The sequence below is a fragment of the Pristiophorus japonicus genome, chromosome 12 (assembly GCF_044704955.1).
Source record: "Pristiophorus japonicus isolate sPriJap1 chromosome 12, sPriJap1.hap1, whole genome shotgun sequence".
Taxonomy (NCBI): domain Eukaryota; kingdom Metazoa; phylum Chordata; class Chondrichthyes; family Pristiophoridae; genus Pristiophorus; species Pristiophorus japonicus.
Window position 1 is genome coordinate 39,445,040 of NC_091988.1, and position 27,604 is coordinate 39,472,643.

The window sequence follows — 27,604 nt, forward strand, 5'->3', positions numbered from 1 at the left end:
CACCACACAACACACACCCACACACACCACAATTCCCCCCCCCACCAAAAAAAAACATCACACCCACCCACACCACACACACAATCCCCCCAAAAAAACACAAACACCCACACACACACCACACACACACACACACACACACACACACACACCCCCCCACACACCACACACACACACACACACACACACACACACACACACACACCCACCCACACACACACAGTCCCCCCAAAAAAAAGCCCACACACCCACCCACACACACACAGTCCCCACCAAAAAAAAAACACCATACCCACCCACACACACACACACAACACATACACACCACACCACCCCCCCCCCAACCCCCCCCACACCCCACACACACACACACACACACCACACACACCACACACCCACACACACCCACACACACACCCACCCACACACACACAGTCCCCCCCCAAAAAAAGCCCACCACACCCACCCACACACACACAGTCCCCCCCCCAAAAAAAAACACCATACCCACCCACACACCACACACACACACACATACACACACACCAACCCCCCCCAACCCCCCCACACACCACACACCACACACACACACACACACACACACACACACACACACACACACAGTCCCCCCCAAAAAAAAACCACCACACCCACCCACACACACACAACCCCCCAAAAAAAAACACAACACCCCCACACACACCACACACACACACACACACACACCAACCCCCCCCCCCACACACACACACACACACACACAAACCCCCCCCCCACACACACACACAAACCCCCCCCCCCCCCACACACACACACACACACACACACACACACACACACACACACACAATCCCCCCCCAAAAAAAAACACCACACCCACCCACACACCACACACACACACCCCAACCCCCCCCCCCACACACACACACCCTCCCCCCCCACACACACACACACACACACACACACACACACACACACACACACACCCCAACCCCCCCCACACACACACACACCCCAACCCCCCCCACACACACACCCCCCCCCCACACACACACACACCCCAACCCCCCCCACACACACACACACCCTCCCCCCCCACACACACACACACACACACCCTCTCCCCACACACACACACACACACACACACACACACACACACACACACACCACCCCCACACACAATTCCCCCCCCCACACACACACACTCCTCACAGACAGACACACACACACACACACACATCACACACCACAATCTTCCGACCGAGGTAATCTCATTTAGAGGCAATTTGTGAATGCAGAAGCTGCTTTTCACAAAGGAGGCTGGGACAGCAGACTGTTGGTACCACTAAGATATCTGAATGCTTGACTCATGCCAATTACAGTATGTGCTATTTTCCGTGGCAATACATGAAAGAAGGAATTCCAAGGTGATCAACAACCAGCGTTTCTTGTCGAGGTGCTACAGACTCTGGTATAGCTCCTTGGTAATGATTGTGGGTAACAGTTTCAAGTCTGGGTCATCGGAGAGGAAAGGCTGTTTTCCGGTTCCCTGCTGCAAACACATCAGTAGGAACATGCAGTATAGGGCTGGTGTAGCATTGGTGATGATTAGCTGCTCCTTGTAGGTCTGCTGCAGTGTTGGCCTTGATACCGGTTCTATGGAATGGTTCACAGGGTCACTCTATTTGCAAGCACTTTACACAGCACCATCTTCACTTCAGCAGCCATAAAATTGGGGGTTGGGCCTGGCCTGCTGCCTCACTTGCCTGTAAAGTCGTGTCTGCATGTTGAATTTCCTTTACTCACATTTGCCCATCATTTTTTATACCATTTTTCCCTTCAGCCTTGATAAAGGATTCAAATGGGCTAAAATATCTTCTGAGCTTTTCTAAAGGCTGTAAGAGTCAAGTTCTCTATTCTACCATTTCCCTTTCAGATATAAAAGGGGTCAGAGGGTCTAGTAAGGAGGAGGAACTGAGGGAAATCCTTATTAGTCAGGAAATTGTGTTGGGGAAATTGATGGGATTGAAGGCCGATAAATCCCCAGGGCCTGATGGACAGCATCCCAGAGTACTTAAGGAGGTGGCCTTGGAAATAGTAGCTGCATTGACAGTCATTTTCCAACATTCCATAGACTCTGGATCAGTTTCTATCGAGTGGAGGGTAGCCAATGTAACCCCACTTTTTAAAAAAGGAGGGAGAGAGAAAACAGGGAATTATAGACCGGTCAGCCTGACCTCAGTAGTGGGTACAATGATGGAATCAATTATTAAGGATGTCATAGCGCATTTGGAAAGAGGTGATATGATAGGTCCAAGTCAGCATGGATTTGTGAAAGGGAAATCATGTTTGACAAATCTTCTAGAATTTTTTGAGGATGTTTCCAGTAGAGTGGACAAGGGAGAACCAGTTGATGTGGTATATTTGGACTTTCAGAAGGCTTTCGACAAGGTCCCACACAAGAGATTAATGTGCAAAGTTAAAGCACATGGGATTGGGGGTAATGTGCTGACATGGATTGAGAACTGGTTCTCAGACAGGAAGCAACGAGTAGGAGTAAATGGGTACTTTTCAGAATGGCAGGCAGTGACTAGTGGGGTACCGCAAGGTTCTGTGCTGGGGCCCCAGCTGTTTACACTGTACATTAATGATTTAGACGAGGGGATTAAATGTAGTATCTCCAAATTTGCGGATGACACTAAGTTGGGTGGCAGTGTGAGCTGCAAGGAGGATGCTATGAGGCTGCAGAGCGACTTGGATAGGTTAGGTGAGTGGGCAAATGCATGGCAGATGAAGTATAATGTGGATAAATGTGAGGTTATCCACTTTGGTGGTAAAAACAGAGAGACAGACTATTATCTGAATGGTGACAGATTAGGAAAAGGGGAGGTGCAAAGAGATCTGTGTGTCATGGTACATCAGTCATTGAAGGTTGGCATGCAGGTACAGCAGGCGGTTAAGAAATCAAATGGCATGTTGGCCTTCATAGCGAGGGGATTTGAGTGCAGGGGCAGGGAGGTGTTGCTACAGTTGTACAGGGCCTTGGTGAGGCCACACCTGGAGTATTGTGTACAGTTTTGGTCTCCTAACTTGAGGAAGGATATTCTTGCTATTGAGGGAGTGCAGCGAAGGCTCATCAGACTGATTCCTGGGGTGGCGGGACTGACCTATCAAGAAAGACTGGACCAACTGGGCTTGTATTCACTGGAGTTCAGAAGAATGAGAGGAGACCTCATAGAAACGTTTAAAATTCTGACGGGTTTAGACAGGTTAGATGCAGGAAGAATGTTACCAATGTTGGGGAAGTCCAGAACCAGGGGTCACAGTCTAAGGATAAGGGGTAAGCCATTTAGGACAGAGATGAGGAGAAACTTCTTCACCCAGAGAGTGGTGAACCTGTGGAATTCTCTACCACAGAAAGTTGTTGAGGCCAATTCACTAAATATATTCAAAAAGGAGTTAGATGTAGTCCTTACTACTAGGGGGATCAAGGGGTATGGCGAGAAAGCAGGAATGGGGTACTGAAGTTGCATGTTCAGCCATGAACTCATTGAATGGCGGTGCAGGCTAGAAGGGCCGAATGGCCTACTCCTGCACCTATTTTCTATGTTTCTATGTTTAGTTGTCTGCATCTCTTTAAATTTCATCTGACTCAATTTTCTGTTTCCCATTGTTAGTATGTGCCCTTCACGTTGAAGTTGTGAATAACTACATAAATGGCTGACCACAGAGAATGAAATACTGTCAGCACGTTCTCATTCTGATTTTCACTAGCTTTTAATCATTTAGGACTGACTTATACCAATAATGTAATTGGCCACAGTGAGTCTAAGTAGCACACTAACAGATTTTTGCCATAAGACATCTGGTTAGCTGTAGTTTTTTTTTCCAGAATCTGAGTCAAGATCAGCCAATGCATTTCCAGCCATACAACTATTGTCAGCAAGCATGGTTATATTGGTCTGGGCCTGAGGTCCATTCTTGTATAGTGACTGGTCAGTAGTGTCAAGGTTACTTTCAGCTAATACCTAGTTGAAATTAATAATGTTATGCTATATTTTCTGAGCAACAGCAAGATTTACCTTTATAAGTGAAACATAGGAACAGAAGTTGGCCATTTAGCCCCTTGAACCTGTTCCGCCATTCAATGAGGTCATGGCTGATCTATGACCAAACTCCATATATCTGCCTTTGCCCCATAATCCTTAATACCTTTGGTTAACAAAAATCTATCAATCTCGGATTTAAAATTAACAATTGATCTAGCATCAATTGCCGCTTTCAGAAGAGAGTTCCAAACTTCTACCACCCTTTGCATGTTTTCTAACGTCACTCCTGAAAGGCCTGGCCTCTAACTTTTAGACTCCCCATCCAGCAGAAATAGTTTCTCTCTCTATCTACCCTATCTGTTCTCCTTAATATCTTGAAAACTGCAATCAACTGACAGAACTCCTACCAGCAAGAATATCTGGAGACATAATGATACTTTAGATGTTGTGTATAGTCTGAACTTCTTCTGGCTTTCTGCATCCATCACTTTGTTCATCTTTTGTTTCCAGGGTTCCTTCGATAATGTGGATAGAAGAAGCTAAAGTTATCCTGATAGACCGTTATTGGGCTTGGATGTAATAATTAAGAGATTCTAGATCTAAGTAAATAATTTTCATGCTGGTTTACAGGATGGATTTGCTATCGCAGATGTTTGAACAACAATGTCAGGGCCCTCATTCTTCAAATTAAGTTGCCCTCCTCATGTTATGCTCTGGACGTCCTTCCCTTCTGTTGCCTGATCTGGCAAATAGATTTGTGCTTTTCTTTTGGTTGATTACGCAAAACATATTCACATTTTATTTTTTAGATACAATAGCTTTTACTAAGCTATATAATTTCACTTCACTTTCTTGGATGGAAATAATTGAATAGCCAGCATGCAGGGATGGAATAAAGATACGGACATGACCTCGGTAATATTTAAGGTTCTAGGGTGCACAAAATTCTTGTGGTTCTAATAATTCAATCAAAGAATAAAGATTTTATGTAAACTAGCTCTCAATCTGGGCTTCGAGGTTCAGCTTCTCTGCTACAACAATTTGCATTTAAATAATGATTTAACGTAGAACATGTCCTAAGATGCTTTACAGCGAGGAAGAAAAATAAACTAGATAAATATATGCTGAACCTTGGCAGGAAATGTTCAAAAGGTGGGTTTTGATGAGGTTTTGGGAAGTTTGACACAGAAGTGGAGAGGTTGAGGGGTTTATGGAGGAAGTTTCAGATATAAAGCTGAAGGTTCTGTCACCAATGGTTGGGTGAAGGTCAGATGTACAAAACACCAGAGTACAGGACTGAAGGAGGATATGGGAGGGAATACAAGGCTGGAGAGGGTTGCAGAGATCAGATGGGAAAATCTGTGGAAGAATTTGAAGACGAGGGTAAGGCGGTATTGGGGGACAGGGAGTTGATGTAGAGTAGCGAGGATGTGCAGGAGACTAGCCAGGATCATACACAGATGTTGTCCTGTTTTTGTTGCTTTTTTTTGTGCTGATCAAGCTGCTGAAGGAATGCAATATTTTTTCTCTTTCATGCACCCTGTGTCACAATCAAGCCCTTCTCAGCCAGGTATCACCCTGCCAGGTGCAGGGTAAAACTCTCCACTTCGCCTTGGAGGGAACATAAGAAATAGGAGCAAGAATAGGCCACCTGGTCTCTCGAGCCTGCTCCGCCATTTCATAAGATCATGGCTGATCTGATCATGGACTCAGCTCCATTTCCCTGCCCGCTCCCCATAACCCTTTATTCCCTTATCGCTCAAAAATCTGTCTATCTCTGCCTTAATGACCCAGCCTCCACAGCTCACTGGGGCAGAGAATTCCACAGATTTACAACCCTCTGAGAAGAAATTCCTCCAATCTCAGTTTTAAATGGACGGCCCCTTATTCTGAGACTATGGGCCCAAGTTTCGTCATGAGTTGCTCCGTTTCTTTTGGAGCAACTAGATTTTTTTGGAGTATCTTAAAAATCGCAATTCTGCACATTTAATTTGCTCCAGTGAAAGTGAGTTAGTTAGGTTTTTATTTAAGTTTAGTTTTTTTTTTCAAAAGGGGGCGTTACCAGTCACTTCCGCCTGTTTTGGCCATTTAAGCAAGTTTAGACAGCTAAAAGTTACTCCAAACTAAATTAGGCCAGCGTATGTGGCCACTTGTGTCCGTACAGAAAACCTTGCAATGAGCTAAGAGATCAGCGCAGGTAGCAGAGATGGGGATGGGGTGGGGGTGGGGGGGGGGACTGAGAGGACCTTGTGAAGGTGTTTAGTGCTTTGCAACAACATTAAAGAAGCATAAATACATTTAAAGCACCAAGCACTAAACAAAGCACAAAAATGAGCATTCAATAACAAATAAAAAATACAAGGAAGCTGAGAGGACCTGCACCTAGCCTTACAAAGCACTAAACAAAGCACAAAAAATAATAAGCAATTAATTAACAAATAAAATATAGAAGGAGCCCTGCACCTAAAGCACCAAGACCAAAGTAATAAGCAATCAATCAATCAATAAATAACAAATTAAAAATAGAAGTCCTACCTTAGGGAACGCAGCGGGCCACCAATGAGGGAGCCCATTCGGCCAGGGCTAGGGGCAGCGTGCTTCTGGCCTCTCCCACACAGCCTGCAGAGCGTCGCAGAGATTCGGGCTACGAGGAGCTTATTGCACATGCGTGCACACTCTAGCGCGCATGTGCAGAGGTCCCGGCACTGTTTTCAGCGCCGGGACCTGGCTCCGCCCCCCCACTGGATGTGCTGCACCACGCCGAGGCCGAAAACGTCCTGAGGAGCGGGGAGAATTGGAAGGTAACATTTCGGCGCCCTTTTTAGTCTAGAAAGTCGGCGCACATCATGGAGATGCGCCGTTTTTATGGCGGGGGGGGGGGAGGGGAAACTTGGGCCCTATATCCCCTAGTTTTAGCTTCCCCGATTGAGTGGATTATATCCTCTCTTCATCCACCTTGTTGAGCCTCCTCATTATCTTGTATGTTTTGATAAGATCACCTCTCATTCTTCTGAACTGCAATGTGTATAGGCCCAAACTATCTTCATAAGTCAACACCCTCATCTCCAGAATCAACCGAGTGAACCTTCTCTGAACAGCCTCCAATGCAAGTATATCCTTTCTTAAATACAGACACCAAAACTGTACGCAGTACTCACCCAATATCCTGTACAATTGTAGCAGGACTTCTCTGCTTTTATATTCTAGCCCCCTTGCAATAAAGGCCTCCTGATTACTTGCTGTACCTGCACACTCACTTTTTGTGTTTCATGCACAAGGACCCCCAGGTCCCTCTGTACTGCAGCTCTTTGCAATTTTTCTCCATTTAAATTATAATTTGCTTTTCTATTTTTTTCTGTTAAAGTGGATAACCTCACATTTTCCCACATTATACTCCATCTGCCAAATTTTTGCCCACTCACTTAGCCTGTCTATAGCCTGTTGCAGATTTTTTGTGTACTCCTCACAATTTGCTTTCCCACCCATCTTTGTATCATCAGCAAACTTGGCTACATTACACTCGGTCCCTTCATCCAAGTCATTAATATAGATTGTAAATAGTTGAGGCCCCAACACCGATCCCTGCCCACCCCACTAGTTACTGTTTGCCAACCGGAAAATGACCCATTTATCCCGACTCTGTTTTCTGTTAGTTAGTCAATCATCTATCCATGCTAATATATTACCCCCCCCACCCCGTGAGCTCTTATCTTGTGCAGTAACCTTTTATGTGGCACCTTATCAAATGCCTTCTGAAAATCCAAATACACAACATCCACTGGTTAGAAACATAGAAACATAGAAAATAGGTGCAGGAGCAGGCCATTCAGCCCTTCTAGCCTGCACTGCCATTCAATGAGTTCATGGCTGAACATGAAACTTCAGTACCCACTTCCTGCTTTCTCGCCATACCCCTTGATCCCCCGAGTAGTAAGGACTTCATCAAACTCCCTTTTGAATATATTTAGTGAATTGGCCTCAACTACTTTCTGTGGTAGAGAATTCCACAGGTTCACCACTCTCTGGGTGAAGAAGTTTCTCTTCATCTCGGTCCTAAATGGCTTACCCCTTATCCTTAGACTGTGACCCCTGGTTCTGGACCTCCCCAACATTGGGAACATTCTTCCTGCATCCAACCTGTCCAAACCCGTCAGAATTTTAAACGTTTCTATGAGGTCCCCTCTCACTCTTCTGAACTCCAGTGAATACAAGCCCAGTTGATCCAGTCTTTCTTGATAGGTCAGTCCCACCATCCCGGGAATCAGTCTGGTGAATCTTCGCTGCACTCCCTCAATAGCAAGAACGTCCTTCCTCAAGTTAGGAGACCAAAACTGCACACAATACTCCAGGTGTGGCCTCACCAAGGCCCTATACAACTGTAGCAACACCTCCCTGCCCCTGTACTCAAATCCCCTCGCTATGAAGGCCAACATGCCATTTGCTTTCTTAACCGCCTGCTGTACCTGCATGCCAACCTTCAATGACTGATGTACCATGACACCCAGGTCTCGCTGCACCTTCCCCCTTCCTAATCTGTCACCATTCAGATAATAGTCTGTCTCTCTGTTTTTACCACCAAAGTGGATAACCTCATATTTATCCACATTATACTTCATCTGCCACGCATTTGCCCACTCACCTAACCTATCCAAGTCACTCTGCAGCCTCATAGCATCCTCCTTGCAGCTCACACTGCCACCCAACTTAGTGTCATCCGCAAATTTGGAGATACTACATTTAATCCCCTTGTCTAAATCATTAATGTACAATGTAAACAGCTGGGGCCCCAGCACAGAACCTTGCGGTACCCCACTAGTCACTGCCTGCCATTCTGAAAAGTACCCATTTACTCCTACTCTTTGCTTCCTGTCTGACAACCAGTTCTCAATCCACGTCAGCACACTACCCCCAATCCCATGTGCTTTAACTTTGCACATTAATCTCCTGTGTGGGACCTTGTCGAAAGCCTTCTGAAAGTCCAAATATACCACATCAACTGGTTCTCCTTTGTCCACTCTACTGGAAACATCCTCAAAAAATTCCAGAAGATTTGTCAAGCATGATCTCCCTTTCACAAATCCATGCTGACTTGGACCTATCATGTCACCATTTTCCAAATGCGCTGCTATGACATCCTTAATAATTGATTCCATCATTTTACCCACTACTGAGGTCAGGCTGACCGGTCTATAATTCCCTGCTTTCTCTCTCCCTCCTTTTTTAAAAAGTGGGGTTACATTGGCTACCCTCCACTCGATAGGAACTGATCCAGAGTCAATGGAATGTTGGAAAATGACTGTCAATGCATCCGCTATTATCCAAGGCCACCTCCTTAAGTACTCTGGGATGCAGTCCATCAGGCCCTGGGGATTTATCGGCCTTCAATCCCATCAATTTCCCCAACACAATTTCCTGACTAATAAAGATTTCCCTTAATTCCTCCTCCTTACTAGTCCCTCTGACCCCTTTTATATCCGGAAGGTTGTTTGTGTCCTCCTTAGTGAATACTGAACCAAAGTACTTGTTCATTTGGTCTGCCATTTCTTTGTTCCCCGTTATGACTTCCCCTGATTCTGACTGCAGGGGACCTACGTTTGTCTTTACTAACCTTTTTCTTTTTACATACCTATAGAAACTTTTGCAATCCGCCTTAATGTTCCCTGCAAGCTTCTTCTCGTACTCCATTTTCCCTGCCCTAATCAAACCCTTTGTCCTCCTCTGCTGAGTTCTAAATTTCTCCCAGTCCCCGGGTTCGCTGCTATTTCTGGCCAATTTGTATGCCACTTCCTTGGCTTTAATACTATCCCTGATTTCCCTAGATAGCCACGGTTGAGCCACCTTCCCTTTTTTATTTTTACGCCAGACAGGAATGTACAATTGTTGTAATTCATCCATGCGGTCTCTAAATGTCTGCCATTGCCCATCCACAGTCAACCCCTTAAGTATCATTCGCCAATCTATCTTAGCCAATTCACGCCTCATACCTTCAAAGTTACCCTTCTTTAAGTTCTGGACCATGGTCTCTGAATTAACTGTTTCATTCTCCATCCTAATGCAGAATTCTACCATATTATGGTCACTCTTCCCCAAGGGGCCTCGCACAATGAGATTGTTAATTAATCTTCTCTCATTACACAACACCCAGTCTAAGATGGCCTCCCCCCTGGTTGGTTCCTCGACATATTGGTCTAGAAAACCATCCCTTATGCACTCCAGGAAATCCTCCACCGTATTGCTTCCAGTTTAGCTAGCCCAATCTATGTGCATATTAAAGTCACCCATTATAACTGCTGCACCTTTATTGCATGCACTCCTAATTTCCTGTTTGATGCCCTCCCCAACATCACTACTACTGTTTGGAGGTCTGTACACAACTCCCACTAACGTTTTTTGCCCTTTGGTGTTCTGCAGCTCTACCCATATAGATTCCACATCATCCAAGCTAATGTCTTTCCTAACTATTGCATTAATCTCCTCTTTAACCAGCAATGCTACCCCACCTCCTTTTCCTTTTATTCTATCCTTCCTGAATGTTGAATACCCCTGAATGTTGAGTTCCCAGCCCTGATCATCCTGGAGCCACGTCTCCGTAATCCCAATCACATCATATTTGTTAACATCTATTTGCACACTTAAGTCATCCACCTTATTGCGGATACTCCTTGCATTAAGACACAAAGCCTTCAGGCTTGCTTTTTTAACACCCTTTGTCCTTTTAGAATTTTGCTGTACAGTGGCCCTTTTTGTTCTTTGCCTTGGGTTTCTCTGCCCTCCACTTTTCCTCATCTCCTTTCTGTCTTTTGCTTATACCTCATTTTTGTCTCCCTCTGTCTCCCTGCATAGGTTCCCATCCCCCTGCAATATTAGTTTAACTCCTCCCCAACAGCACTAGCAAACACTCCCCCTAGGACATTGGTTCCGGTCCTGCGCAGGTGCAGACCGTCCGGTTTGTACTGGTCCCACCTCCCCCAGAACCGGTTCCAATGCCCCAGGAATTTGAATCCCTTATCCACCCTGCTTGTTACATCCTCAAAGAGCTCCAGCAAATTTGTCAAACAGAATTTCCCTTTCATAAAACCATGCTGACTCTGCTTAATTGAATTGTGCTTTTCCAAATGTCCTGCTACTGCTTCCTTAATAATGGACTCCAGTATTTTCCCAACAACAGATGTTAGGCTAACTGGTCTATAGTTTCTTGCTTTTTGTCTGCCTCCTTTTTTAAATAGGGGCATTACATTTGCGGTTTTGCAATCCTCTGGGACCGCCCCAGAATCCAGGGAATTTTGGTAGATCACAACCAATGCATCCACTATCTCTGCAGCCATTTCTTTTAAGACCCCAGGATGTAAGCCATCAGGTCCAGGGAACTTGTCTGCCTTTAGTCCCATTATTTTACCGAGTACTACTTCTTTGATGATATTGATTGTATTAAATTCCTCCTTCCCTGTAGCCCTTTGATTATCCATTATTGGGATGTTTTTAGTGTCTTCTTACCGTGAAGACCGATACAAAATATTTGTTCAATGTCTCTGCCATTTCCCTGTTCTCCATTATTAACTTCAGATTATTACCTACTTTACCAGGGTAACATTTCCATTTCCCACATTAACCATTCTTGTGGGTGATCTAAATCAGTCTTGCCAATTTTGTGCTGTAGGCCCATTTTCCTTAGCAGCTGAGTTAATCCTTAGAAAGCCCAAGGCAATGTAAAGGGGATGGATCCATGGCATCACGGGACTTGACACCTTTTTGCTATGCTTTGCACCTGGGGAGTAAAAACTTTCCCGGATGCAATTGGCCCTATAACATAGTACTTGGGTAAAGGCCATGTGTTAAATGATCATATGATTCATTCTTTGAAAAAAAAAATATTTTTTTACTCAGCCAGATAGTTTCCATTCATAAATGTGGAGAAGGAAACTTGTAATGGAAAAAGTTGGCACAGTGACAAAAATGTGGCAACAGGAAGTCAAATAACATAGACAGGAAGTGTGCAATAAGATGCAATAAATTATAGATATATATGTATATTTCAACAGATACTACCATGACTACAAGAATTTCCTTACATCCCGCACTGCCATACTCTTCATTAGAACACAGAAGGTATATTGTAACTTCAGATAAAGGTAAATTAAAATTAAAATAATGTTTTTGTAAAGTAGTTTAGTCATTCTGGTACTGGACTAGCGACTCGAGCCTCACCATTGCAAGTTGTGCAATTAAGTTCAATTTAGCAATTATTTTGTGGGCTGAATCAGAAAATATGACCATGAAAAGTGCCGATTTGTTGTTTAAAAATGCAATTGGTTCATAATGTCATTCAGGGAGGCGAGCCCGACATCCCCACAGGTCTGGCCTACACATGATTTCAGTCCAACATTATGTGGTTGACTTTTAGTGTGAAATGGCCTTTGTAAGTCACTGAGTTGTAAAAATAACTCTGATGGGACCGACCCAGGCATTGTCTATCCGGGCAGCTTAAGAATAGGCAATAAATGTTGCCCCCTCCATCAACTGCATTCTGAGGAATTAAAACATTTATATTGTATAATTTGGAAACAAAGTAGTGAGGCTCAAGTTATTTGTGAAATATATAAACTGATTATTGGTAAAATCATTTTTGAGATATGCATACTCTTGAAGCATTTGTATAGTGCATTTAACAATTTAAAAATAAGCTATAGCTTCAATTTTAATAGAGGCTGAGAACTTTTAACACAGCTGCTCGTCATATGACATGCTATGTTTGGCTGCTATATTGAAAATATATTAGCAGAGATGCAAATTAATGTCCCAACAGATAATGCTACTTTTGCAGGCCTAGTGAGAATATTTAGCTTTGTCTGGTTTTTAATCAATACGAATTCTGTACTTTGGAGTGAAACATGGAGAAAATAAACTCAGAAATAAGATAGTTGGTAGTGAGGTAGCGGGCTATAAACAGAACTTCTGATAACTGCAACAACAATTTTCATTTATATAATACTTTTGGGGGAAAAAATATCTCGAGGCAATTCACAGAGGAGTGTGGACACCAAACCTTCAAGTGGATTAGGAGAGGTGACCAAAGGGTTTGTTGAAGAACTGAGCTGTAAAAAGATATAGAAGTGGAGGGGTCTGGGGGGGCGGAGGGGGGGAGTTCTAGATAGGGCTACGACAGATGAAAGACCTGCACCAAATGTGGAGCAGAGGGCTGGGGAAGTCCCGAATCAGTGGACGAAGGGGCATATGGTTTGAGAAGGTTGCAAATGTAGGTTGGGACAAGGTCAGGGAGGGATTTGTAGATGAGGATGAGGGTTTCAATTTCAGCTGCAGGAGCAAAGTTGAAGCAATGTCAACGGAATACTGAGATTTAATTACAACATAAACACTGTAGCAGCAGTTATTATTGCCCATTACACATTAAACAGTATTTTTTGTAAAAAAATAACTCGACATAGTCACTGAGTAATGACCAAAGTATGGTTACTAAGTGCTGGTTACAGGATATAACAGAGTATTAAAGGTTGTAATATTTAACTTGACACAATTGTTTTCTCCTGGCCATGGACTACTAATAGATGAACTGTATAATGTCCATATTTTCTAAAATGCAGGCAATAATATAAGGATTACTTTCAGTACTGGCATTTACAATGTCCCTGTTTCAGAACAAAATGTTTGTACTCATTATCAATGAAATGTTTTTATATTTGAAATAATAAATATATTTTTCAAGCAGTGCAATAACTGAGGTAGATGTTGTCATTAGCTTTGTAATTAATAAAAGTTCATTACTTGGGGCTTGTAAGATAAATCCCCACTTAAGGAATTCTCATTGTCAGTCATCGAACTCGTGGTTGAGACTAAAAATAGATCTGGTTATAATTGAGGCTTGTGTGCTGTGAATCTCTTTCTTCGTGGATGAGTGTCTCAGCATGCATAAAGGCTTGGAAGGTCAAAATTATTTTTATTTTCCTATCTGAGCTGGTTCTGCTATTCCCCTTTCACATGTCTCCATAATTTTACTTGTGTCTGTTGCATGTTTCAATGTCATTTACATTGTGATAATCAAGCTATCGGTCAATTTCCTTCCTCATTTGGTTAAGTGTTTAAGTCTCTGTTTTTCTCTCTTCTCATTTTGTTGGTCACCAATGTTACACAAAACTTTCTTCTTCAATTTAAAATTTCACCGCAGTTACATTCTCTGGAAGTAAAGGTTTATGATTGAATTCTATATTAAGCTGGAAAGTGAAGTAGTCCAATCCGAAACTAGGGTCTTAAATCTAAACAAAGGAAACTACGAAGGTATGAGGAATGAATTGGCTATGATAGATTGGTAAGATTCATTAAAAGGCATGACGGTGGATAGGCAATGGCTAATATTTAAGAAACGATTGCACGAATTGCAACAGTTATAAATTCCTTTCTGGCGTAAAAACACAAAAGGAAAAGTGGCCCAACCATGGCTAACAAAAGAAATTAAGGATAATATTAGATCCAAAGAGGAGTGAGGCAAAGTTGCCAGAAAAAGTAGCAAGCCTGAGGATTTAGAACAGTTTAGAATTCAGCAAAAAAGGACCAAGAGATTGATTAAGAGGGGAAAAATAGAGTATGAGAGTAAACTTGCAAGGAACATAAAAAACAACGGCAAAAATTTCTACAAGTACGTAAAAAGAAAAAGATTAGTGAAGACAAATGTGGGTCCTTTACAGACAGAAATGAGAGAATTTGTAATGGGGAACAAGGAAATGGCAGAACAATTAAATAAATACTTCGGTTCTGTCTTCACGGAAGAGAATACAAATAACGTCCCAGAAATGCTAGGGAACCAAGGGTCTAGTGAACAAGAGGAATTAAAGGAAATGATTATTAGTAAGAAAATAGTACTGGAGAAACTAATGGGACTGAAGGCAGATAAATCCCCAGGGCCTGATGATCTGCATCCCAGAGTACTAAAAGAGGTAGCCATGGAAAATAATAGATTCATTGGTTGTCATCTTCCAAAATTCTATAGATTATGGAACAGTTCCTGCAGATTGGAGGGTGGCAAATGTAACCCCACTATTTAAAAAAGGAGGGAGAGAGAAAACAGGGAACTACAGACCGGTTAGCCTGACATCAGTAGTAGGGAAAATGCTGGAGTCTATTATAAAGGTATAAAGGATATGATAACGGCACACTTAGATAATATCAATGGGATTAAACAAAGTCAACAGGGATTTATGAAAGGACAATCATTATTTGACAAACCTACTGGAGTTTTTTGAGGATGTAACTGATAGAATAGATAAGGGAGGACCCAGTGGATATAGTGTATTTGGATTTTCAGAAGGCCTTTGATAAAGTCCCACATAAGATGTTAGTGTGCAAAATTAAAGCACATAGGATTGGGGGTCATGGATTGACAGGAAACAGAGTGGGAATAAATGCGTCTTTTTCAGGGTGGCGGGCAGTGACTAGTGGGGTACCACAAGGATCAGTGCTTGGGCCCAGCTATTCACAATATATGTAAATGATTTGGATGAAATGTAATATTTCCAAGTTTGCTGACGACACAAAACTAGGTGGGATTGTGAGTTGTGAGGAGGAGGCAAAGACGCTGCAAGGCGATTTAGATAGATTGAGTGAGTGGGCAAACACATAGCAGATGCAGTATAACATGGATAAATGTGAAGTTATCCACTTTTGTAGGAAAAACATAAGGACAAAGTATTATTTAAATGGTGATGGCTTGCGAAGTGTCAATGTACAGAGGGACCTGGGTGTCCTTGTACACCAGTCATTGAAAGCAAACATGCAGGTGCAGCAAGCAGTTAGGAAGGCAAATGGTATGTTGCCTTCATTGCAAGAGGATTTGAGTACAGGAGCAAGGATGTCTTACTACAGTTATACGGGGCCTTGGGTGAGACCGCACCTGGAGTGTTGTGTGCAGTTTCGGTCTTCTTACCCAAGAAAGGATATACTTGCCATAGAGGGAGTGCAGCGAAGGTTCACCAGACTGATTCCTGGGATGGCAGGACTGTCGAATGAGGAGAGATTGGGTTGACTAGACCTGTATTCACTAGAGTTTAGAAGAATGAGAGGGGATGTCATTGAAACGTATAAAATTCTGACTGGATTGGATAGACTGGATGCGGGGAGGATGTTTCCCCTCGCTGGGAAGTCTAGAACAAGGGGTCACAGTCTCAGGATACGGGGTAGGAAATTTAGGACAGAGATGAGGAGAAATTATTTCACTCAGTGTGGTGAACCTGTGGCATTCTCTGCCACAGAAGGCTGTGGAGGCCAAGTCACTGAATATATTTAAGAGGGAGATAGATTTCTAGAAACAAAAGGCATCAAGGGGTATGGGGAAAAAGCGGGAATATTGGGCTCAAGTTTCGGCCTGAATTACTCCTATTTTTTTGGAGCAACCAGTTTAGAATGGAGTATCTTAGAAATTGCAATTCTTGGCATTTAGTTTGCTCCAATTCTCGTGAGTTAGTATAGTTTCATTTTAGAACAGTTTTTTTTCCAAAAGGGGGCGTTACCAGCCACTTACGCCTGTTTTGCAAGTTTAGGCAGTGATAACTTACTCCAAACTAACTTAGAATGGAGTAAGTAGATTTTTGTACGCTCAGAAAAACCTTGCCGACACATAAATCAGGCGTAGGGAACGAGAGATAGAGGGGGCGGGGGGTGGAGGGAAGTTTACAGGTATTAAACACTTCACTTTTACAAATAAAGAGCCATCATCAATAATAAATGATAAATAAATCAATAAATCAATCACAAAAATAATAAGAAATCAATCAATAAATAAAAAATTAGGTTTCTACTCACCTACTGCAGCACCGGGAGCCCTCCAACAGCGTGCTGGGACAGGCCCCCCCCCCCCCCCAGTGTGTGTCTCTGTCTCTGTCAGTGTTTCTCTCTCTCTCTCTCTCTCTCTCTCTCTCTCTCTCTCTCTCTCTCTCTCTCTCTCTCTCTCTGTCAGTGTCTCTCTGTGTTTCTGACAGCGAGGGGTGGGGGGGAGGAGGGGGAAGAGCTGAACGGGAGGGAGGGGGGGGAGGCTGAACGGGAGGGAGGGGGGAGGCTGAACAGGAGGGAGGCTGAACGGGATGGAGGGGTGGGAGGATGAACGGGAGGGAGGGAGGGAGGCTGAACAGGAGGGGGGGTGGAGGATGAACAGAAGGGAGGGAGGGAGGCTGAACTGCAGATAATTGGTGTGAGTGTTTCTAGAAAACCCGAGTCTCGATAACTAAGCACATCTTCAATGCCTGGGGAGCCCATTCGGCCAGGGCTAGGGGCGGCGTGCTTCGGGCTCCTCCCACGCAGCGTCGCAGAGATTCAGGCTGTGAAGAGCTACTGCACATGCGCGCACACTCTAGCGCGCATGCGCCGGGACCTGGCTCCGCCCCCGACCCCTTGTGCTGCGCTATGCCAAGGCCGAAGAGGAACTCGGAGAATCACAAGGTAAGTTTTCGGCGCCCTTTTTATTCCAGAAATGCGGCGCACCTTATGGAAGTGTGCCGTTTTTACAGAGGGCAAAACTTGGGCCCATGGTGTTGAGATTAGAGGATCAGCCATGATCATATTGAATGGCGGTGCAGACTCGAAGGGCCGAATGGCCTACCACTGCTCCTATTTTCTATGTATCTATGTTTCTATCTAATTAAATGCCAGAAGAAAATTCTCGCAAGGTGCAGCCACCTTCATTTTCTGACCCGCCACGTGAACATATGGAAATGGCGGGCAGGAAAGACCAGCTGGTCCATCAAGCTTGCCCCATATTCATGCCTGGAGCATCACAACAACTAACTACTCTCCAGCAGCCATGTAATTTCCTGGGAGAGGCCAAAAAAACATTAAAAAAATAACCCCAGGGCCTAAAAGGAGGGAGGGTAAAGATCTGGAAAATTCCCCTCCCAACCACTCAGCCAATCAAAACTAGTCAATGAAAACCACATTAACCATGCTTACATTAACTGTTGACTCACTTGCCTTTTGTAAGATGTGATCTCTATCCCAGTCAAGAACTGGTCCAAATCTCTCTTGCAGGCTTGCAAAGAGCCGGCACACATTGCACAAGCTGGCAAGGCTTCCATAGGTTCACTGTTCTCAAAAATAAAATGTAGTAAACACACAAAACAATCCGGAAAAAAAATCACCCATAAATTTGGCTCCAACACTTTCTTCCTAAACTCCACCCTCCTTTTCCGCAAACCATTGATGTTTATAGCACAGAAGGAGTTATTTCAACCCATCGTGTCTTTGCTAATTTAATCCAAAACGAATCCCAGTGCCCCATGTACTCCCCATAGCACTGTATCTTCCTCTGCTTCAAATATTCATCTAATTTTTTCTTAAAAGCTGCAATAATATCTGCCTCAGTAACTCCCAATGGCAAAGTGTTCCATGCTCGAACAACCATCTGTGTGAAGTAATTCACAGTACCTTGCACCTTCCAATGGGACTCAGAACATGAAACAAAAACAGAAAACACTGATCTATATCCTGCTTAAATATGTAAAAAATTGTGCTCAATCAGCCTAGAAATTATACACTGTACTCTCTCGCTTTGATTTTGCAAGACCCAACTGATGAACTGCGTGCTCACTTGGCAGCAGCCACGGGCTGCAAAATCAGGTGCATTTCCAATTCATTGGGGTTGTGAGGGGGGGGGAGGGGGAAAGAGTAAGAAATTATGGGAGTGAGGGCAGGAAAGAAATTGTAGGGGAGGTGAGGAGGAAAGAAATTGAGGTGGCGCTGCTGACCTGCTCAGTCTCATTCCAATATTTAAATAACCTGTTTTAAAAAGTTCCACAACAAATTTCACTTCAAGCGAAGCTCTACCCACAGTGCAGGTCTTTCAATCAAAAATTGGGGCCTTGAACTTGGCCTGCTCAGGTAAGCTTTTTCAATGGTGAATTAAGTCCCTTTTAAGAGCCTCTATCTCATTGGATTTTGCACTCAAGCAGCCAGATGTGCACAGCCAAACTCATCGGGCGAGCTGTTTGTGCGCGGGTGGACAATTAAATTAGGAAGTGGACTCCTGTCGCAAAAGTTAGTGCGGGCTGTCGGCAGGTTACCAGCTCTACTCCACCTGTGCCATGAGTCAACTCAAACACACTTATCCCATTTTCATAAAATCGTGGCTATAGGGTATTTATGGACATGCTAGACAAATCAATTTGCTTTAACAGCTACATGTATAGTGCTTAAATCTGGGGTTTTCTTTTAAATTTAATCAGGATTTCATCCCAAATATTAGCATTATTCTCATTTAGCTCAATATCAATAAAATATTAATATCTGCTTGTGATTAACTATTTTTGATGGAAGATTTCAAAAGGTTGTAAAGTTATTTTTAAGCTGGTTATTCCTGGTTCTTGAAACAATTTGTCCTTTCATAATTGTTTATATATCATGGCCTAGAAATTGTGGTCGGAGGCGCGAAACCTTTCTTGAACATACCTCCAGGCGCCCAGGCTTCATAGACCTCCAGTCTCAGGTCTCCAGGTGTACGGCAGCATAAAGTCCCATGGTCGCAGGCGGTTCGGAAGCGTCCTTGGGATCACATGGGCCCTATCCTCCAACCACAAAAGAAGATTCAATTGCAATCATTTATGTAGGGAATCCCTTAATGAAGTGCAATGGAATCCCCAAATATTTACAATTTACAGAATCCTAATAAATATAAATGTACTGAATTTCAATTTTATTCATAAGTTCCTTCATTGCAACATTCCGAATAAAAATTAAATTTTTTGATAAATAACTTTAAACATTTTAATGTGGGCCAATATTTGCAGAAACTAATTTAAATAGTGCATTATTTTTGATTTTTAACTCTTTAACTTGAGGCTTATATACAGGTTTGACCTCCCAAATCCGGAATTCCAAACTCCGGAATGTTCCGAAATCCAGACATTGCGCTGATCCGTGGAGGGGGTCGTCCGAAATCGGAAAATGTCCGAACATTTCGTTAAACAGCGATAGCGGTATTTTTTCCGGCATTTTTCACCAAAAATACCGCTAATCACTACGTTATTTTTTTAAAGGCCCAGCGGTAAAAATCAGTGGAAACCGCAGTCCTTGCCAACTTTAGTCCGAAGCCGATTACCGCTGGGAGAAAGGCCTTGGGAGGGGGGAAAACACACACAAAAAATTGCAAAAAATAAAAAATCACAAAACCTTTACGACACTTAACTATTGAATCACGGAAAAAAAATGTAAAAATAAAAACTTCAACTTACCTTTTTTGCAGTTCTTCATATCTATAGCTCTTTTTGGGGCTTCAATGCTGGTTTTTCTCAGGCGTTTTCTTTCGCTCAGAATACGGGTGCGCCAAAAGTCAAAATTCTGGACGTTGGAAATGCGTTCCGAAATCCGGAAATACCCGAACTTCGGCCTGAGTGTTTCCGAATTCGGGATGTTGGAAATACGTTCCGAAATACCAAAATCCGGATTGGCCTCAGTCCTGGGAGGTTGAACCTGTATATCCTTACGCTGTGACAGCAGGCCTTATGCCTGCTTTTTAGCAGCCGTAAGAGTTTCCTGGGCAGTTGTTGGGCAAATAGCCCAACTTTGCTCCAGCAATACTGATTTTCCATGCAGTTCGGATGATCTGTCAAGGCGTACCTTACAAGCACATGCAGAAAACCGGAAGTTGACGGGCCTTTCCAATGGATTTCTCTGAGCATATGCCGTCCGGGAGGCTGCAATTTCAGGGCCAATGTTTCAGGTAGCATGAATAATTGCAGTGCTGTCTTTTTGGGCAGATAGAAAGTGCTTTTAGAAGGTTTTAATAATTGAAATCATCAATGTAAGAATACTTATCTGCTGTGTTATTCAATCCAAGGAAGTAGTTTATTATGATTCCATTGCATATTCTACATTTACTGTACTCAAATTACACAACAAAAACAACTTGTATTTATATAGGGGGCTAGAATTTCCAAAAAATCCACCACCGTCGGATTGCCGCCCAAAATACTGCTATGGTTTTAAAATTACCGCTGGTGAAAAATTGCACAAAAAAAAGGAAAAAATTCCGCCTGCCTGAAAAAATGGACCTTATACCCTGATTCTTGAAGGAAAACACGATCCTGGGCCAATTGGGCGGAACTTAATCTAATTGGGCAGTACTTACTAAAATTTAGACCGAGGCTGCAGGTTGGGCCTAGGGAGAGGGAAAAAACATAAAATAATTTTTTCAAAATACAAAAAATAAATAACAACAATACATTCTCAGGACCCTTTTACACACAATCACTGAAAAAGAAAGTAGAAGAAAACTGTAACATCTTTATTTGCAGGGCTTCATACCTACCGGCTGGTTTCTCTTGGGCGTTTTTTTTTTTACTTACCTATAGGTCACCACTGGGACAAAACTCGGGCGGTGCCGGTTTTTGGATGGTGCACGGCAGCGGTCCACTCTCCAGTGGTATTTCGAAAGCGCCGGCGGAACTGTTTTCCGAAATTTCCACCGGTTGGTTTTCCGACCAATACCGCCGAGAAACCGGGCAGAGATGCCATGGAAATTCTAGCCCATAGTGCCTTTAACGTAGTAAAATGTCCCAAGGTGCTTCACAGGAGCGTTTTAAAACTAAATTACTCACCGAACCACATAAGGAGGGAATTCTGGAGGTTAAGTCCTTGGCAACTGAAGGCACAGCCACCAAGCGATTAAAATCGGGGATGCTCAAGAGGCCAGAATTAGAGGAGTGCCGATATCTTGGAGGGTTGTGGAGCTGGAGAAAATTAAAGAGATAGGGAGGGGCGAAGCCATTGAGGGATTTGAAAACAAGGATGACAATTTTTAAATTAAGGCATTGCTTAACCAGGAGCCAATGTAGGTCACCGAGCACAGGGATGAATGGGACTTGGTGCGAGTTAGGACACGGACAGCAGAGTTTTGGATGACCTCAAATTTACGGAGGATAGAACGTGGGAGGCCAGCCAGGAGTGCATTGGAATAGTCACATCTAGAGGTAACAAAGGCATTAATGATGGTTTCAGCAGCAGATGAGCTGAGGCAGGGGCGAGCCGGACGATGTTTTGGAGGTGGAGTTAGGCGGTCTGAGTGATTGCGCAGATATGTGGTTGGAAGCTCATCCGAGAATAATGATTAATTTTACTTCACTTGCTGCATTGATACGCAGAAGCATAAAGCATCTGAACATGCCATGGATCAACTGCAAATTGAGCTTTTGGATTGCTGTAGTTATTGCCTAATAGTGGAATGGTAACTGTCCCAAACTGCAGCACTTCCTAGAATGCTGCAGCCATAGGCTAACATAATTGGCTTCACAGTTTGTTACTATGGAAACTCCTTAGCCTCCCCTAAAGGGCTGATGTATATCAGAATATTATCAGATCGTGTGCAACTTCATCATTGTAATGTGTTGATTTTACCTGCTATTGCTATTCAGTACACTGGCAATTTCAGGTTTTGAGTATTTGAAGCACATCATCATGCAGGGATCTTCTAGAAGGTATTCAGTAGTGGAGTATTTGAGCAACTTCATTCAGAGTCAGCGACACTCTGCTTCAGATACCCTGGTTAGAGTTCTGCAGAGACGTCGGAGCTCAGCCATAGAGATGCTTTCATCCTCCACTCACCGGGTTATGGTTGCTGTATCTTCAGTCAGTGTTGAAGAAGCCAAAGCCAGCTTATCACCAGGAAAAAGTAAATGTTTTAGTGTGATGCTGTGATTTAGGCCTTCAATAAGATAGAAATGTGCATAATTTTAAAACTGCAATATTTTTAGATTTTGGTTTCTTTTTTGTTTCGGAACTGTTTCATGCATGTTTTTATATAATCTGTACAAGTTATTTAGATGTTACAATTACAGTTTTAAAAAAAACTGAATTGTCAACTGTAAAATAGGTGTATGTAAATTATACCTTGATGCACAAAGGTATACTAAATATTATAGGGTTAATATTAAAGGGTGCTTGAGCCTTGCCCACTTGGGCACATATTGGGAATTTTACTATACAGAAAGTTGTGGGGAATACAAGCTTGAATTTCTGATATGCACTCCTGCTCGGCAAGACTCTGCACCTGGGGCGTGATTTTGTAAAATTATTATTGATATATATTTGTATTTTTGAAAGTTAATTATCCACCTCATTTATTTAAAAATTTTTTTTGATTGATTCTGATCTTGCAAAACTATCCTTTGATGTACTGACTTTTTGTCTCAACAATTAATGTGCATTCACCATAAAAAACTAAGTATGTGTCTGTCGACTGCTTTCGTAGCATAATTGAAAGAGTGCATTACATACATTTATTTTTAAGGTATGCATTATTTTACATTTTTGAAATTTGCCTGATTGTCTTTCAGGCAGTATGAGACGTCCAACAGCCAAGTATACTAAAGTAGGCGAACGCTTGCGACATGTTATCCCCGGTCATATGCAGTGCTCAATGGCGTGTGGAGGTCGTGCATGCAAGTATGAGAATCCATCCCGATGGAGTGAAGAGGAACAAGCTCTTAAAGGCTTATACTCCTCATGGTATTATTTACTAGCATCTTATTTTTAAAGAACAGATAAAAATTGATGCATAAGAACATAAGAAATAGGAGCAGGAGTAGGCCATATGGCCCCTCAAGCCTGCTCCGCCATTTAATAAGATCATGGCTGATCTGATCATGGACTCAGCTCCACTGCCCCGCCCCCTCCCCATAACCCCGTATTCCCTTATCGTTTAAGAAACTGTCTATTTCTGTCTTAAATTTATTCATTGTCCCAGCTTCCACAGATTAACAACCTCCTGAGAGAAGAAATGTCTTCTCATCTCTGTTTTAAATGGGTGGCCCCTTATTCTAAGATCATGCCCTCTAGTTCTAGTCACCCCATCAATGGAAACATCCTCTCTGCATCCACTTTGTCAAGCCCCCTCATAATCTTATATGTTTCGATAAGATTACCTCTCATTCTTCTGAATTCCAATGAGTAGAGGCCCAAACTACTCATAAGTCAATCCCCTCATCCCCAGAATCAACCGAGTGAACCTTCCCTGAACTGCCCCCAAAGCAAGTATATCCTTTCGTAAATATGGAAACCAAAACTGCACGCAGTATTCCAGGTGTGGCCTCACCAATACCATATATATAGCTGTAGTAAGACTTCCCTGCTTTTGTACTCCATCCCCTTTGCAATAAAGACCAAGATTCCATTGGCCTTCCTGATCACTTGCTGTACCTGCATACTATCCTTTTATGTTTCATGACTGGTTGCTCCACCATACTCCAATATATATACATCACTGGCATAAAGGGTAGGAACCTTTTCCTCAGTTATCAAGTAAAGGGTATCGACACATTGTTTATTTGAAACAGCATTCAGCAGAATACACGATGCGCATGTGCAGGACACAAAAATGTTTGTGCACGTAATCACTCAGTTTTAATTTTCCTGATTGTGTTGCAGTTTCAGAAAAGTTTTATTTTCCATATAATACATACAGATTATAATATTGTCCTGTATTTTCTAAAAATAATATCTCTACAATCTTTGTGTTCGTGCATCTCTATATGCATGATATTTTTCTGTAACTTTTCCATCTCCCAGAGCAAAAGTCATTCATCTGATTTTCTTCAATGCTGTTAAACAATTCACCTGTGCAGTAACCTCATCCTTCTTTGCCACCCATCATCTGCACCATTGGAGGTTCAGAAAATACCAGCTTGTTTCTATAATAGAAATATATCATAACTTCAGGGTGAGTGTAATGAGATGTATGGGATTCCTTGCAGTCATTATTTCAACTCCGATCAAAACCAATGCAATCCTCATAACTCTGTAATTTACCTCTGGCCGCCTTTTTTAATATCCAAGTTTCTAGAAACGATACAATGCCACATATAAAGGACTGAAGAGAATAATGGGTACTCGGGAATAATTACAAAAAAGTAATTAAAATGAATGTTTCAAGTGATGCCATAAAACACAGGAGCAAAGCTTAAATAGTTTAACACTATCATCTGAACTGAGATTTACTAAATTAATTATTTTTGTTCCTATATTAATACTATTTCTTATTAAACATTAATATTTAAGCAGAAATTATTGGTTTGTGTTTCAGTGCTTTCCAATTTTAGTCATTATCAAAATAAAATGAGTGATAAAACCTGTATCTCAACTTCTTGATAGCAATGCTATATATAAAATATGATTGCAGCTTGTGTTTCCACTATATTAAGCCATTAGGTCACTGGAACTCATGACAAGCTGCTAATAAAGGGCTTTGATGATGTTAGTATCAAATTATCCTCAGTTTCATTACAATTCTGGCACCAAATGGTCTTGTATAAGGTATACTTTTTCCTCTGCAATTAGTACCTCATTTAGTTTCCCCTCGGTCTCCAAAAATGAGCATTGGGTGAGTTTTCACATTTGTGAGCATCAGGAGAAAAGCCAAAAATGTAAATGAAGGCTAGAGAATCAACAATTGACTGATATTCCTGCTTTCCAGCACCCCATACCCTAGTTGATAAGTTTGATGAGTGTTTTTCCAGGGAGTGAACAAACACCCTGGGGGTACCAGGATTATGTGGAACAACTGTTCATATTTACAAAGAAGGGTGCGTGAGCATGTAGAAAGGTGCTCCCAAGTTTAGGATGTCAACCATAACCTGTCCGATTATTTAAATGCTGCTTCATTTGGTCAGGGTTTAAGTTGTTATTGTAATCTTGTTCTTAAAGTATAACAATAACACAAGATTTCAGGATGCATTCGAGATAAGAGAATTTTTAATTATTAGACCTTTTAGCCTTTTAAAAGCATAATTGTTCATTTGTGTCATCAATGTTGAAACATTACATGAAATGCACATCCTATTGTGAAGAAATCTAATTGTTGATGAATTGCTGAATGTTTTATAACAATGGGCAAGTAAGTTGAATAGCTTGCAAAAGTAATTCATGCATTGATTATTCTAACAATTTTCTTGTGTATGTACAGGATTACAGACAACATACTGGCAATGGCACGTCCCTCCACTGAAATTATTGAAAAATACAGCATCATTGAACAATTTAAAAGGTATCTTTTAGCTGGAGTAGATGTTTCTTGTTTTTAGGAGGGACTTCTTGCATCTTTCCCCATTTGCCCACATTCTATCTGCAGGCAATGGTGCATGCTAGGGCATATTCCACGAGGCCTGGACCGTTAATTTCTTTACATAAGTGGGCATTCTTGATGTGAACAGGTGACATCACAGGTAAAGCAGGTAAGTGATTGGTGGTGATTGTGGACTAAGTTTTTCTTTTAAATTAACATATAGCATACAACTAAATTCTAAAAACTAACCTATATTTGTTTAATTAATTTAATAAACTATATAGGGTAAATACTTTGATTAACACTAAACTAATTAATTAAATAAAGTAATGGGAGAACAGGAGATGTGTTGCTGCTGCAATATGTGGGAGCTTCTGATGTTTTGGTCCAGGGTGACTACATCTGCGGTAAGTGTTTGGAGCTCGACAAACTTCGGGTCCGAGTTGAGGAGCTGGCGTGCGAGCTGCAGACATTGCGAGACATCAGGGAGGGAGAAAGTTACCTGGACCTTTTGCTCCAGGTGGCAGCCACACCCTCTGGATTAAATACTTTAGAGTTAACACGTGGTCAGGGACAGGAGGGTGTGACTGTGAGTGAGGCAGGTATGGGGATCCAGGAGGTAGTATTGCAAGAGCCTCAGTTCCTGCACTTGTCCAATAGATTTGAGGTTCTTGCAACCCTTGTGGACAAGTGTGCAGACTACGGAGTGGACGAGCAGACTGACCAAGGCTCCATGGTGCAGAAAGCCATTCAAGTGGGGGGAGTAAAGAGGAAGATGGTTGTAGTAGGGGACAGTATAGTTAGGGGGATAGATAGGGTTCTCTGCAGCCGAGAGCATGGGTCCCGAAGGCTGTGTTGCCTGCCCGGTGCCAGGGTAAAGGACATCTCCTCGGGCTGGAGAAAAACTTGGAGTGGGAGGGGGAGGATCCAGTTGTCGTGGTACACGTAGGTACCAATGACACAGGTAGGATTAAGAAAGAGGTTCTGCTAAGAGTGTTTGAGCAGCTAGGCACTAAATTGAAAAATAGAACCACAAAAGTAATAATCTCTGCATTATTACCTGAGCCACGAGCAAATTGGCATAGGGTCAATAGAATCAGGGAGATGAATGCGTGGCTCAGGTTGGTGTGGGAGAAGTGTGTTTCAATTCATGGGGCACTGGCGCTAATACTCGGGAAAGAGAGAGCTGTTCCGTGGGGACGGACTACACCTGAACTATGCTGGGACCAGAGTCTTAGCGAACCGAATAACTAGGGAGGTAGATGGGGCTTTAAACTAAATAAGGAAGAGCGGGGGGGATGGAGGAGGGTCCCAATGGAGAGAAATCTAGAATGCTGAAGAGAAAAGAAAAGGAAGCAATGCAGGAAAGTGATTGTGGTAAGGATAACCAGATTATGTCAGGAAGGGACAGAGCATACAAACAAAAGTGTGCACGAACAAATCGGGTCTGGGTAAGAAAAAATAGCGATAAGACAAATAGGGCTATAGTACAAAATAATGTTAAGAT

The 27,604-nt window shown here is 42.6% G+C and overlaps 1 protein-coding gene across 13 annotated transcripts in view; it reads left to right on the forward strand.

Annotated features, from left to right (window-relative positions):
- Positions 1-27,604, forward strand: part of ptpdc1a (protein tyrosine phosphatase domain containing 1a) — a 196,380-nt gene that overhangs the window by 121,771 nt on the left and 47,005 nt on the right. For 11 of the 13 annotated variants that reach the window (XM_070895334.1, XM_070895336.1, XM_070895337.1 and 8 more), the window contains 3 exons: positions 12,092-12,181; positions 23,375-23,546; positions 25,999-26,079. In XM_070895334.1, coding sequence (XP_070751435.1) covers positions 12,100-12,181; positions 23,375-23,546; positions 25,999-26,079 — 335 coding nt within the window. In that variant the 5' untranslated portion in view covers positions 12,092-12,099. Of the gene's footprint in view, positions 1-4,861; positions 4,968-12,091; positions 12,182-23,374; positions 23,547-25,998; positions 26,080-27,604 lie in introns of those variants that run through there. The other 2 variants (XM_070895333.1, XM_070895339.1) reach the window with 2 other exon arrangements.